The sequence below is a fragment of the Vigna unguiculata genome, chromosome 7, assembly GCF_004118075.2.
Source record: "Vigna unguiculata cultivar IT97K-499-35 chromosome 7, ASM411807v1, whole genome shotgun sequence".
Lineage (NCBI taxonomy): Eukaryota > Viridiplantae > Streptophyta > Magnoliopsida > Fabales > Fabaceae > Vigna > Vigna unguiculata.
This window is the reverse complement of record NC_040285.1, coordinates 9,341,433-9,355,606: the sequence shown is the minus strand read 5'-3', so window position 1 is coordinate 9,355,606 and position 14,174 is coordinate 9,341,433. Positions and strand designations below refer to the sequence as shown.

Genomic DNA, 14,174 nt, shown 5'->3' with positions numbered 1-14,174 from the left:
TCGTTTAAGTAAATTCTACAAATTTGTTCAACTTCATGTGTCAATTGCAAGAGATATAGTGCTACATTCAACTCATTTGAATTGAATCTGTTAATTTGCTTCCATCTCCCACACTTTCATCTCTTCTTTCTTCTAGAATCTCCTCTAGTTCTTGAGGGTGGCAGGGAATTTCCAAAACCCCCTTTTGCCTGAAACCATACTCTTCTCTTGCTCTCTCCAGCAGTCCCAAAAATGAAGGGTTACTCAAATAGTGCAACTCCACAACAAACCGTTTGGTTTCTTCACCCTTGTTAGCAACAACCACAAAGTGTCCTTCCAAAACGTCTTCTGGCACTTGTGCTGATGCATTATTCAGTGGATCTTCCTTGATCATCTGTGTTAGTGATCTTCTTATTGGTGCTAACACTTCTGAGAGACCATCGTGAATCTTCCCAAAGAAAGACAAAAACATCATATGAACTTTGTAATATAATATATTGTCTTAATTAATTAAACTCTTGATGATCAAGGGCTAGGAAAAGCTTATTCTTTTATAGATGAGGTTGCAGTTTCATGATTATGGAGTGTGGATATTTATAATGATGAAAATGAGGATAAGATGAAGAAACAATGCATGAAAACTCTTGAGAGGTACCACTGTGGAGCCTTTGCTTATTGGTGCAGAAACATGCACACTTAATGCAACATTTTGAAGGTCATTTTCAACCTTCTGGACTCACATATAGACAATTGGCGTGTATCTCTTACGCGGTGTCTCCGTGAGGATCACCCGTGCTATGTATTCATGTAAATTGAATCTGGCACTATGATTTCTTTTCTTATAAGCCTTGCCATCTTTTTTTTGTGCCCTTCTCTTGATTTTTATTTGGAAACTATCCTTTTCAGATGTACTTACATGTTTGCACATCACCCATGGAAAATAAATGAGCCTCTTTTCATGATACCTACCACGTACCCCCAAAATATTACCCTCTTTTTAACACTTTCTGGCAAGTGGCATCACTATTGGTGTTTCATTTTCGTCATCAACATCACTGCAATGAGCGATTTTCTGGGTCCGGAATGTGGATGACCTTTGAATGATACTTCTGCAATCAAGGATTTTGAGAATCTTCATTAGAGTCTCCACTCGATTATGATATATTTCTTCGATCTTCGAACTCCTAAGTCCCATAAAAGATTATATCATTGAGTTCCATCATCGCATTTGAAATATTATCTTTTCAAATTTTATAATATGATTATATTATATTTATTTTGCTAATGAAAGTGTTCTGACACCCAGCAGTATTATTAAGATCAATAGGTTAGGATCAGACCCTTGTCAATAAACTAAAAGTTATAGTCATTAGTGAAGGTACAACTTTTTTTACTTAAAAATGTAACACAAGTCCCAGCGCCACAATTCGATTGTTACCCGGTTTATCTGGCCTCTGTCACGGGATAATTGATGTTACCTGCAACAATTTTTCTTCAACAATTGTCCTATTAGGAATCCCACTCTTAGATCGTGACTTGACGCACCTAGCCTCTGTCACGGAACAATTGTGCAACCCATAACACGACCACCGTGTTTTCGAGGTATTGTCCATTTTGAAATGTAAAACTCTATTAAAGTTTTATTTTTAAAAAAGTGTATCGAAAGATAAAAGGAGAAGTAAACATTTAAACTATGTTTGAACTCAAATCTTAATATTTAACTATTGAGTGGATCGGAACACACAAACAAAAAACATAACTCAAAACTTGATTTATATAATGGAATTTCAACATTAGATTTAGTTTAAACCATGATTTTAAATTGCATCACAACTACAGTGACAATATAAAGAATTCATTGCTTACTTCAAATCATTTTCCAACTGAAATTTGAGTTGCATCAACTACTATTTTCTCACAAATTTTCACAATAAATTGCAACCACGATTTAGATTGATGTTTCAAATTATTGCAGGAATGTTACAAAGTGAACTAGCATTGGATTTTGATGCAAGAACGCGCAATATGTCTCCATCGGGTGTCTAAGCAAGATAAGACTGGGAGGCATTCCACATATTTCATTTAATGCAACCTTTGGCTCATTCAATTCTTCCATTTGTTGGATCTTTAACAGTTACTGTTTGCAAGTCAATGATATGTAATGATTTTAAGATGTTTAAAATTATCATAATCTCTCTCACCCTTTGAAAATCCTAAGGCTTCTTCAAAAATTATTTGAGTTTGATTTTGAATCTAGACACTCTTTGTTTTCTCTCTCTCCTCTCCTTTTCTTGGTTGTGTTTAAACTTATTCAATCATTGACCCAAAAACAATCGTTCAAAACTATTAAATTTGTCTGGTTTCATCATAAGAATATACTCCATCTTATTAGATGAAATAATTTTTCAAAACTAGTCTTTTATGCACTGTGGAATACAGAATAATGCTTGTTTTCCGTTTCTTAAAAGACTGAGGAGATAGATAAATGAAAGATATTGAGAGAAAACGAAAAAATAATGTGAAAAGGCATAGGTTGTCTAAGGGGTAAAAGTAAAACAGAAAAATGTACAAAAGATAAAGTCTTGTATTTTATTGTCCAAAATATACAAAGTCTTGAGTTAACTAGCTTAATTTATTCAAATCAATTTATTTAAATCATTGATTAAACTTACCGTCCCAAAAGTTGTTGAAGCAGATGCAATTTTTATTAGTGAAAAAAAATATTACCAAATAATGTTTGTTATTCCACTGTTTTTTTTTCAGCAAAGAATTAATATAATTAAATAGAGTATTTAAGGTTATTCTAATCCATATACAAAAATGTACACATTAAGGGGTATTCTAATTCATATACAAAAAATGTACACATGTACATGTAGAAGCACAAGCTTGGCTTCATCTACACAAAAAATCTCCAAAGAGTCGGGTAAATACAACAAAATCATCACAGTGGTATAAAACAACTCAAATTTTGGGTACAACTGCTCCACACAACAATGGCCACTGTGTGAACACACAATTTATCTGGTCAATCACCTTTGTTACTAAAGATGTCAAAATGGGTTTCAACCCGTGAGCCAACCCGGCTCACCACGGGTTCGAGCCGGGTTGAATTGAGAAAAATTCAACTTTTTCAAAAGTGGGTTGAACTCAACCCGGCTCACTTAACTCACTGGTTAAACAGATTCGTGCTGAGTTGAAGGTGGGTTGGCCCACTTAACCCACCAACATTTTTTAACAATTTTTTTAAAATTTTTTTTTTATTTTTTTATAATTATTTACTACTCCTATTATATTTGTTCACAATTTCATATTTTTAAATGCTAGAATGTTGCTTAATTATATTTGAATAGTTTGAATGTTTAATTAATTTGATTGTCAAGTTATATATGTTGATACTTTAATCTTTAACTATAATATTTATAGTAAATTACTCAAGTAACCGATTTATAAACAATTTTTTCTAAATTAGCATGAAAAAAATGTATAGTTTTTTATTTATATTTTGTTGAATAGCATGATAGAAAATTTGTAATATTAGCCATGTTTTCTTAGACTATATGGATACTTTCTTGGAAATAATTCTTCATATATTGGTGGTGAGCATGATCAAAACATTGGTTCTTGATTTTAGTATGATTGTCATCTCATGGGTTACTTAAAAATTTATTTAAATATTTGAATACTAAAAAATAAATAAATAAATATTTTTTTTAGGTGGGTTGGCTCACCAACCCACCTAACCCACCAATCCGTGGTGGGTTGAACCGGGTTACAAAATTTCTAGCTCACCATAAAGTGAGTCGGGTTGGGTTCACTCATTTTCAACCCGACTCGTGGTGAGCCAACCCGTGTGAGCCGAGTTGGCTCACTTTGACATGTCTATGTGTTACCAAGCAAACCTGTTAATTACATTATATTCACAATTAGGTAATCCTCATCCTTTACTCAATTATTCAATAAGTCCTTCAATTCATAGGCAGAGGTGTCTCCTTCATATAATCCCTATATGCACTTCGACCATATGATATTATTAAGCTTTGCAATAACTGGGTTCCTTCCTCGAAAGATCCTTTATTTGATTACCTAGCACACTTGAACAGATCCTTTATTTGATTACCTAGCACACTTGAACACATAACAGTTACTTTATCTAAGAGATTTTAAGCAAGTATACAGGGAAAAGCACCAATCACTATATAAGAATTTTACACTTGGGATTTTGTGTTTCATCCATACCTAGGCCATAACCTGGGCAAGACCAAAAACCTCAATAGGTTCTACTTTACTTCGTTTGACTATTACCTCATTCCTATGTTTCCAAATTTCCCCTATAATTGCTAACCACATACCATCCCATACATTATTTTGCCACCTATGTAGGTTCAAAAGGCAGAAGTGTTGGAAGTTATTCCTCACCTTAATATGGGATACTATACTTAATCCCATCCACTTATAGCACATATTCCACACCTTTTGAGAAACACTACATGAGAAAAATAGATGTTTTGCTAGCACATATTCCATACCTTTTGGGAAACACTACATGAGAAAAATAGATGTTTTGTTGTCTCTTCACATTCTATACAAAACTCACAAAGGCTATGTTGTAAGGGAATCCCCTTCACTATTAGTTTTGCCTTTGTCGAAAGCTTATCCAAAAGCAACCTCCACCCTAGCACTTGTGCCTTCAAGGTAACCCTTGTTTTCCACAAGGTTTCAAACACATTATTCTCACCCCCCCCCCCCCTTCAAAGGTTCCTTGTAGCTTATTATAAGCATATCAAATTGAAAACACACCTTTCCCATCCACTACCCACTTCTAGGTATCTGGGTTTCCTTTGGTTAGACTTTGGCCATTTAATAGTAGAAGAAGTTGTTCCTCTATAGTTGTCTCTCACACAAGTCTCTGTCTCCTCCAAGTTAAGTCTCAAACCCATATATTCGCTTGCTAATGTCCAACCTCCTCCAAAACTTTTCCTTTACATTCTGATATCAGGTACAGTCTAGGGAACTTACAGCAAAGTGTTTCTTCCCCTATTCACTTATCTTCCCAAAATTTTACTCTTTTCTCGTCTCCTGCCACCCACTCTATACAATTATCAAACCATTTTCCACTCTCAATATTCCCACACACCTTATGAATGTCTTTCCAACACCTTGAAGCAACTGTGCATGTTTTAGGTTCATTGAGCATCCTCCATGATCCATATTTTGAGTCTAGAATCTGTTTCCATACACCATGGTCCTCCATTCCCAATCTCCATTTCCATTTGGCAAGAAACACTATATTAAAATTGCCAATCTCTTATTGCTAAACCTCTAGCCTCCTTTGACTTACATATATTGTCCCAACTTACCCATGTTGTTTTCCTACCTTCAGATCCCCATCCCCAAAGAAAGTTTATTTGTATTCTAACTAGTTCCTTAATCACATTTCTTGGCATTTTAAAAAAGGATAGATAGTATAGGGGAAGAGCGAAGATTAATGATTTTATGAGGCAAACCCTTCCAGCAATTGATATTAATTTTCCTTTCCAACTAGTGAGCCTACTTCTGAATTTTTCAACCATAAGTTGCCAAAATTTCTTATTCCTTAGGTTTCCTCTAATTGGCATACCAAGATACACAAATGGATTTTCATAATATACAATTTATCCCTTGTAGTTTGACCATTTTACCAGCTTTGACCAGAATTTGCCCAAAGTTCACATTGAATATTTTGACCAGACTTTGACCAGGTTTTGACCATCTTTGACTATCCATTGAGAGGTTGACACGTGGTAGCATATGGTTGGCCAGATTTGAAAGTGGTGGCTTGATTTTGTAACTTTGAACCATTCAATTTCACACATTTAATGAACCAAATTTAACTTTTGTTGCATCAACAAACGTTAGAATATCCAAGAATATTTTATGCAACTAAAATCGCTTTTTAAGACATTTTTATCGTACAAGTTCAATAAACCCAATTATTAGAATTGCCAATTAAGACATTCTTTTAAGTACAAAAATTCAATTAAATACCTAGAATTAAACATTAAATGAGATCATAAGTATGAACTTTTCACTAATAAAGCTATAGTTTTCTTCTTAGCCTTTGTAACAATTCCATCATCATAATACAAGTACAGATTATCATCCTGATTTTCCTAATTCTTGATACTTAACATATTGTCGGGGAATCTAAACATAAAAGATGTTCCCCACACCATGTGTCTTCTTGGAACCTTATTCTATCTTGAACTTTTCCTCCAAGTCCTATTCTCATCAAACCAACTACCTTCCTTACCTCCCCAACTAGGATTCAAACTTGGTACTATTTCTTTCATTTAAGTTCCTCCAAAACCGATATTTTGATTATAAGATGTCCTTCCATATGCATTGTCTTTTAGTACCAAGCCTCAATTTCCACTTTGCTAATAGAGCATTATTAAATAGCTTAGTTTCACTCCAAGTCCGCCCTCTTGTTTTGCTTTGCATATGTTTGCCCATTTAAAACACTACTTTCCTACCCTCATGACCCCAACCACATAGAAAGTTCCTCTGAATCCTCTCATTTTCAAGGTTTCCAATTGTTGATGCCTTACATGGAAAGGTGGTATAGAGGTAGATATGTGATGACTAATTTTATAAGGCATATTCTCCCCATATTAAGGGATAGAAACTTCTCTTTCCACCTTGACAGTCTTTCATAATCTTACTCAGTACATTTTTCTAGAAATCTCTTTTTTCATTTAATCTATTGATTTACAAAACCCCAATATTTTCATCATGTACAATAGGAACTCTCATTTGACTGAATCATACGCTTTCTGACAATCCACCTTAACCACTGTACAACTTTTATTCCTTCTAACTTCCTTCAATGAATGTTGAGTGATAGTTATCTATAATCTTGTATAGGACCAATTTTAGTTAGCTAGAATATTTTATATAATCTCTTAAACACATCTAGTAATTCGCCTTTATTTCATGTCAATGCAAGTGGGTGACTATTTTGTTGGGTTGGGTTTCCAACTGTGTGTCTAAAAAGTCCAACCTAGTCAAACTCATTTTGTCTCACTATTTAAATTAAGTGGAGAGGGACATTTTAGATCAAGAGAGAGGTTTATTTTTCACAACACTTGAAAGAGAGAAAAGAGAGAAAAAATTTGTTGGCACCGAGTTGCCTTAGTAAAATTAAGATTCTCACTTTATTCACCATTGGATCGTGATAACATTTTGAGAACAGGTTCGTGGCATAGGATCCTTCGTTTTGACTGTAGGGATCGACAATTGGAGGTCTAAGATTTATGATTTAAGCTTCTCTTTTTTTTTTTTGTTCTTCATATTTGAGAGCATTATTCCTTTAATGTATTAGCTAGTTATATGCACTTCTTTGTGCTTTTTGATTTGACTCTCTTATACACATATTTAATCTTAGAAGAACTTGATTTATTGGCTTGTAACGATAGATTTTTACTTCTGAGCCACGTATAAATATTGGTGTTCTCTTTTGTGATATTTATTATCATTTTCTTTATGTTATTGTTTTTCATAGATTCTTACATGTTTGGAGAATTATTTTCACAGCATATTTTGATTTTTCTTTTTTATTGTTACCCCGAAGATATTTATGGTAGTTTGAAGTTCATCCTGGTAAGGGTACAGAATTGTCCCCACATATTCATTTGTTTAAATTTGCCTCAATTCGTAAGAACACAAACTATCCAAAATGATAAAAAACGGATGAATCAGGACTTTTTGGACTCCACTAGGTCATGATTTGTTGAAATTTTATATTCATGTCTTGCTAGAGGTTCTCCGTATTTGGGAGAATTGGTGTGTGGTATTTTAAAGCTTATGAAGCTGAAGTACAACCTTTTTTCTTTCAACCCTTAACATATTTTATGGTCTATCGAGAAAGAATTTATTAGAGAGATACAACAACCTAATTCACATTAAGAATTGATACTTGGATATTGCCAAAAATATATTAGTAAGTTATGACTCTTCTCAGCAGCAGCATGACAGAATAACGAAACAATTGGCCTTGGAAATTGCTTGACTTTGAACTGCAAAGTTCACGAGTAATAATAATTTTCATGGAAGTATGAAGTATGAAGTTCAAATCTTCTAAGGGCAAAATCACTTTACTCACAACCTGGCTCAGCCCATAGAGAATCCGAAACTATGGTGCTACAAAGTTATATCTGAACTTCTGTTCTCTGGTTACTTTTTTTTCTTTTAATACATTTAGTCTGCTAGAAAAAGAAAAATGCTACTCAATCTTTCCATTTTCATCTAATATGACATTTTTTTTTCTTTCACACTTACACTCACAACACTTACAGGATATAATCTCTCTGACAACTGCTCTACACAGTTTTTTGTCTTTTAACCCTAAAGTAATACTAACTTGGAATATTAATTTAAACTATCTACAAGAGAAATCCTGGATGTGATAATATCAAATGTTTTGGATGCGTCAATCTTTATCTCTTTCATGTTTCTTTTTACCTCTTAAACTATTGACGACTTTGGGAATTTATGGTATTCGAAGCAGAAAATTTGACTTGTAAAAAAGAAAAATAAAAAGTTTTAAAGCTACCCAGAATAAAACAATAGTTGTAATTTACTTTTTTTTCATTGAAAGAACACGAATGTTTGGAGAAACACAATTATGTTTTTTTTGTTAAATATAATTTTTATCATAAATTTTTATGCGAAATTAGACTTTGTCTTTATCCTAGATTCTGATACAGATTAATCTTCAGACATAATAAATGAATTAATATAATCCTTTTACTCTATTGTATTAAATTCATTTTTTAGTGTGTTGATAAGTTTTAAGATAATATTTAAATTATTTCTATGACAAGTTAAAGTTCAGATATCAACTTAAAGTATAGCTTAATAAGTACAAATAGTTAATATTGTTAATTTAAGAAGACTATATTCATTTATTTTTAAAAAAAATTAAAAATTAAAACCTATAAAATTTTAAAATTACAACAAATTTCAATTTCAAGTACAATCAAGTAAAATCATATTTAACTTTTGTTTTAGGGAGTTAATTAATAAGAGAAGCACTTGGATTATTGCCGACACAGAAAAGTAACAAGTAATTAGACTTTGTTTCCTAACATTTGTTCTATACAATGGGAAGTGTGGCTATGGTTTTGGAGCATCTAGAATCTTCTGCAACTCCTGAGGCCGACAAGGGAGTGCAAGAGCTCCCTGGTGTCGGAAACCATACTCTTCTTGAGCTCTATCCAACAGTCCCAAGAACGCAGGATCAGACAAATAATCTAACCCAACAATGAACCTTTTTCTTTCCTTACCCTTCATTGCAAGAACAGCAAAATAACCTTCCATAACATCACCACCTGGTGCCTCATTTGGGTCACCATCTTCACTGAAATAGCTAAATGCAGGCCTTCTACCCACAAACACTGAAAGACCCTTTTGAATCCTCCCAACAAAATACCTTAGCATCTTCGATCGGACTTTGTTTTCTTCTGATATGAAACAGTTACAAGTTTCAGTGCTTGCTGTTGTCTTCACAATTTCTCTATTTATGCTATCGAGCAAACGCGGAATTTCTTGCAAACAGTGGATGACGTGTTTTCATGCACTGCATTTATTGCCAATTTTCTATTATTTGCTGGATCCTCTTATCTTTCAGGGAGGGCCTAGCTGGAATTCGTTGTCCCCGTGTTTCTCTTATTCTTATAATGCACATCTTCAATTACCATAATCCAAGAATTTGGTTTTTTTAGACTATAATTAATGTTTCTATCTGAAGACCCAGAAACTTAAATAGGTATTCTGAGAAATTGCGGAAGAACATTCATATGCATGTTAGTGTAAACACCTCAGAATCATTGATATTGATTGCAGAGTGTATTTTAAAAGCGGGTTTTAATGCAATAATTAGTTTGGTTTGTTGCTGCTGGAAGAAATCAAAACAAACACAAAGTCTTGATGCAAAATTGTGAGTGTTTTTTGGCTTAGGGGTTGAATTGTGAAATTGATTTAGAGTTTGAGGTAGCAGAAGAGAAAAGTATGTGTATGTGTATGTGATATTGAACTTGGCTGGACTAAAGGTTAAGGTTCAAGAGACTAATGTTTAGAAGTGTCGTGTGGAGAACCATTTGCTTTTGGGAGCTTCTAACTTCATATGAATGAACGTTGAAATATATATATATATATATATATATATATATATATATATATATATATATATATATATATATAATGGATATGAATAAATCATATTTTAAAAATAATAGAATTTTAAATCGACATTTTTATAAATATAAAATCATAACTTAAAAAAACATTGCTTTAACTGAGACAATTAACTGAAGGTGGATTTTAAAATATATGTGTCTTAAAATAAAAATTTGATATTATTTTTAAGAAAATTACAGAGGTTTAATTAATTTTGTTTTCAGTGAAAAAAATGTGTGATAAATTTCTTTCTAGTGATTCAAATTAAAAAGAAAAGAGGAAAATTGTTTTAGTCTTTCAAATTTAGTAAAATATGATTTTAATTTTGAATATTAATTTTGAGTGACTAAAATAATACTTTTAAAGAATAATTAATTTTTCAATTTTTTTATTTACACACGAAAGCCGTATGATTTTAATTTCAATGGATTAAACTTGAACGATCATAACTAAAATTTTTCATATCTGACGATATTTTTCTTGTAAATTTATTATAAAATTTTGTTAAAAAACTTATTTTTATATTTTTTTTCTTAAAATTTTAATTGACATGTAATTTTTTATTTATAATTTCTTACAAAATTATAATATTTATAAGTACTTTTAATAAGATTTTCTGTGAAAAATATTTTGTATAAAATAATTTACAAAGCAATTAGTAAAAATTTCTTCTAAATTATTTTTTATAATATTTCTTAAAACAAAATTTAAAATAAAATTGAAAAAAAAATATAAATTTTTTTATTAGTAAATCAAAATTAAAATTACCCTAAATTTTGAGGAATTGAAATTATATTTAAACTAAACTTTAAAAGCGAATTCATGCTTTAAAATACGATTTCTTAATTGAAATTTGTAATTTTAAAATACAACTAAACCACATTTTGGATTTATAAAATGTTCCTCGTATTGTAAAGGCTCTCAAAAAAATTAATTCCTATAAGTACTTTTTCATTCTCCAAAAGTCGTTTAAAAAGTATAGTTTTTTGCATTTTATATGAATAATATTCAACTTAGTAACACGTAAATAGTGTTGTAGTAATAGAGTTGTAATCTAAAAATGTAACTGTCATCACTCTGGTAAAGTTGTTCGATTTTTTTACCAAACTAAATTTTTTAAAGAAGTTTGTGTTTAAATAATCCAGTTGAAACATTATTTTCCTAAATAGATATATTGAAACATTATTTCTTCAAAAGGACTTCCTTTTTTGTTTTTCTAAAAGGAGAAGGAAAATAAATAAAAAAAAAGTTAAAATTATATAAAATTAATTTAAAATAATTAATTAAAAATGTTGAGTTTAAATTTTAACTCTTTTAAAAGAAGGAATAAAATAAAATATGATTTTTTAATATAATTTGAAATTGGTGCATGTCCAGTCCAATTAGACATGATTGGTCCAATGGATACAGGAGTCCAAAAGAGTTATTAAACATCTCTTAAAACTCTCTTTCATTAGTTAAGATCATGTATTAATTAATAATATCTCGACAGTTTATCTTAATTACAAGTAAATGATTATTATCGTAATCAGTATATCTTAATTACAAAATTAGCAAAATTAGCAGGGAAACCCTATTTATATATGTATTATCCCAACACATCTAAAAAACACATAGTATCATTGTATACATACTTGTATACATGTATACAATTATCCAAAACTTTTACCGACATGAGTGTTGGACAATTTTCTATAGGTGGAATGGTTTTGGCAAATGATGTCTAATGCCTTCTCCTTAATTGGTACTCACCTCCTAACCTTTTTTTTTATTATTATTTGTGTCTTGCTAAGGTAATTTATTGAATTCTTAGCTTAAGATTTACATTCAATTATGTTGAATCCAAGTAATAGTAACTCTGTTCTTTTACCTCTTTCTTAAAAACTTCCTTTGTTTAAAATCATTTAATTCTTCTCTCTATATGTAATAGTTATTTCGTTTGCAATCCCAAAATATAGTTGATAGTAGATACTTATAGCATAGCTAAAGCTCCTTGTATAATCGTTAGTGCTAACTTAGTAATGCACACTAACACAAAAAAGGCCTTCAACGTCACCTGTTTAATGTCTGCACAATAGTGCTGACTGTTCATGGGTTTGCTTTCATCTTTTCACATCCTCACGTTGTGGCTTTTGATAGTATCATTGCTAATGCTATGATGTATTGCATTTACATGAGTTTAACGCATTTGAGGCTTCAACTAACAAATTATAATTGTTAAAGAATAGTTTAATGAGTCTCATCGTGGTTAAGGTTACAAATATTTTTTTTAATAGATGAAGCATTTTCTATATCAAAAGCTTAAAATATGTTTGATGCTTATTATGTACCATGGCGAGGTTGATTATAAATTCAATGTTCATTGGGACAAAATTTTATATTGTAGCTTAAGATTCAGAAGTTGCTAAATAATCATGAGGGAAATTTAGACTATGGTTTAACTCTTTTCAATGGGACTCCAACAATACAAGCGATGGGCATAATAGTTAGAGCTTTGCCTTTCCACTGAGGCTACAACAAACTCTTTTTTATATTTATAATTATTTGTACTTTTAATTGCTAAAAAGAATTATACATTTGTTTAGGACATAAAGCACCATACAAACGTATGGGTGGTTGTTTCCTTGTGTCCGAAGGTTGTGTTTTATTTTATATAATTTTATTATATAAAATTATTGTTCTTCATTTTATTATTATGAATTAAAATTAATCAATAAATTATATCTAAGTCTTAATTATATTGTACAATTATTATTAATGTATGGATAATACATATGATTAACTATATTGTATATATTAGATTTTTCATAAACGGTTTGTGATGAGTTGGATTGTTCAATTAATGGTCTTTGATGGACCTAAGGATTCAGTATCTTATTAAAAGGTCTTTGGTCTTTGTTTTGATAAGGATATAAAATTGATATCTCATTAATCAATTGAAGAATTTTCTGCAGACAAATTTCCCTTCAGTAAAATCATCATGTGAAATGCTTGAAACTGGTCTACGACCATTCACCTATCAAAACATCTACCTCAAGATTCGAGTAAGAACAAAATTAAATTTGTTATTATACATTTTTTGAAAATAAAAATATTACAATAGAAAATATTTATGATCAATAGTAATAACAAAGATTATGTTTTGAGAAAAAAACCATCGAAGTTGTTAGGGTTTAAATGGTTTTAAGATCTAATTCTAAGTATGCATGCATGTAAATTAATATTTTAAAAAAAAATATTCAAAACAATCTTATGTTTAAAAGTACACACAATTATTTGATTATCCGTAAAAAAAATTCCAATTATAAGTGTAGAAAGCATGAGAATTCAAATATAATAAAATTTAATTATCTGCAAGTGTGCTATTTCTGTTAGAAAAAGGTAAAAAAACGTCGACAGCAGGGTTCGAACCTGCGCGGGCGAAGCCCAATAGATTTCAAGTCTATCTCCTTAACCACTCGGACATATCGACGTTTTGTTAAATAAACACTGTTAAAAGTTATTCTTACGTGTAAAATTAGCATTATTATTACCTAACTAATATATTATTGATTATTGAAGTAGTATCATTATATTTGATGCTGCCACTTGAAAATTAATTAAATTGATAATAGAAAGTATTGACTTTCTATTGACAATGATGAAAGCACGTTGGTTATGACTCAATTTTATATGCATCAAGGCTCACGAGCAACTTCATATATTTTAGGTCTACAATTGTTACACTTTTGGTGTGTGTGTTAATACACTTTTATGAATAATTAAAATAGTCATATAAAAATTAGAGGTGATCGACCTGATTTAGTAGTAAAAGTATTAAAATATCTCTCATATAATATTTTTTTCAAATATATTACAGCAATTTTGTTTGGTTTGATGGTAGCAGCATAAAAACAAAAGTTTAATGTTTACACAGAGTTAGTTATTAATTAGTAATTACAGAATTCAAAGCAGAATTGCTTCCTCGTTTCTCCTGC

General features: G+C 30.9%; 2 protein-coding genes and 1 non-coding gene across 3 annotated transcripts; all 3 read right to left on the bottom strand.

Annotated features, from left to right (window-relative positions):
- Window positions 1-67: 67 nt before the first annotated feature.
- LOC114191134 (auxin-responsive protein SAUR72-like) lies at window positions 68-451 on the bottom strand. Its single transcript, XM_028080319.1, has one exon. It carries the CDS (start codon window positions 449-451, stop codon window positions 68-70), a length of 384 nt encoding a protein of 127 aa, XP_027936120.1.
- An 8,535-nt stretch (window positions 452-8,986) lies between these two features.
- Window positions 8,987-9,592, bottom strand: LOC114192726 (auxin-induced protein X15-like). Its single transcript, XM_028082523.1, has one exon. It carries the CDS (start codon window positions 9,457-9,459, stop codon window positions 9,136-9,138), a length of 324 nt encoding a protein of 107 aa, XP_027938324.1. The 5' UTR covers window positions 9,460-9,592; the 3' UTR covers window positions 8,987-9,135.
- Window positions 9,593-13,587: 3,995 nt separating this feature from the next.
- On the bottom strand, window positions 13,588-13,669 carry TRNAS-UGA. The gene has a single exon. It is a non-coding gene; the product is annotated as a tRNA-Ser (tRNA).
- Window positions 13,670-14,174: the final 505 nt, after the last annotated feature.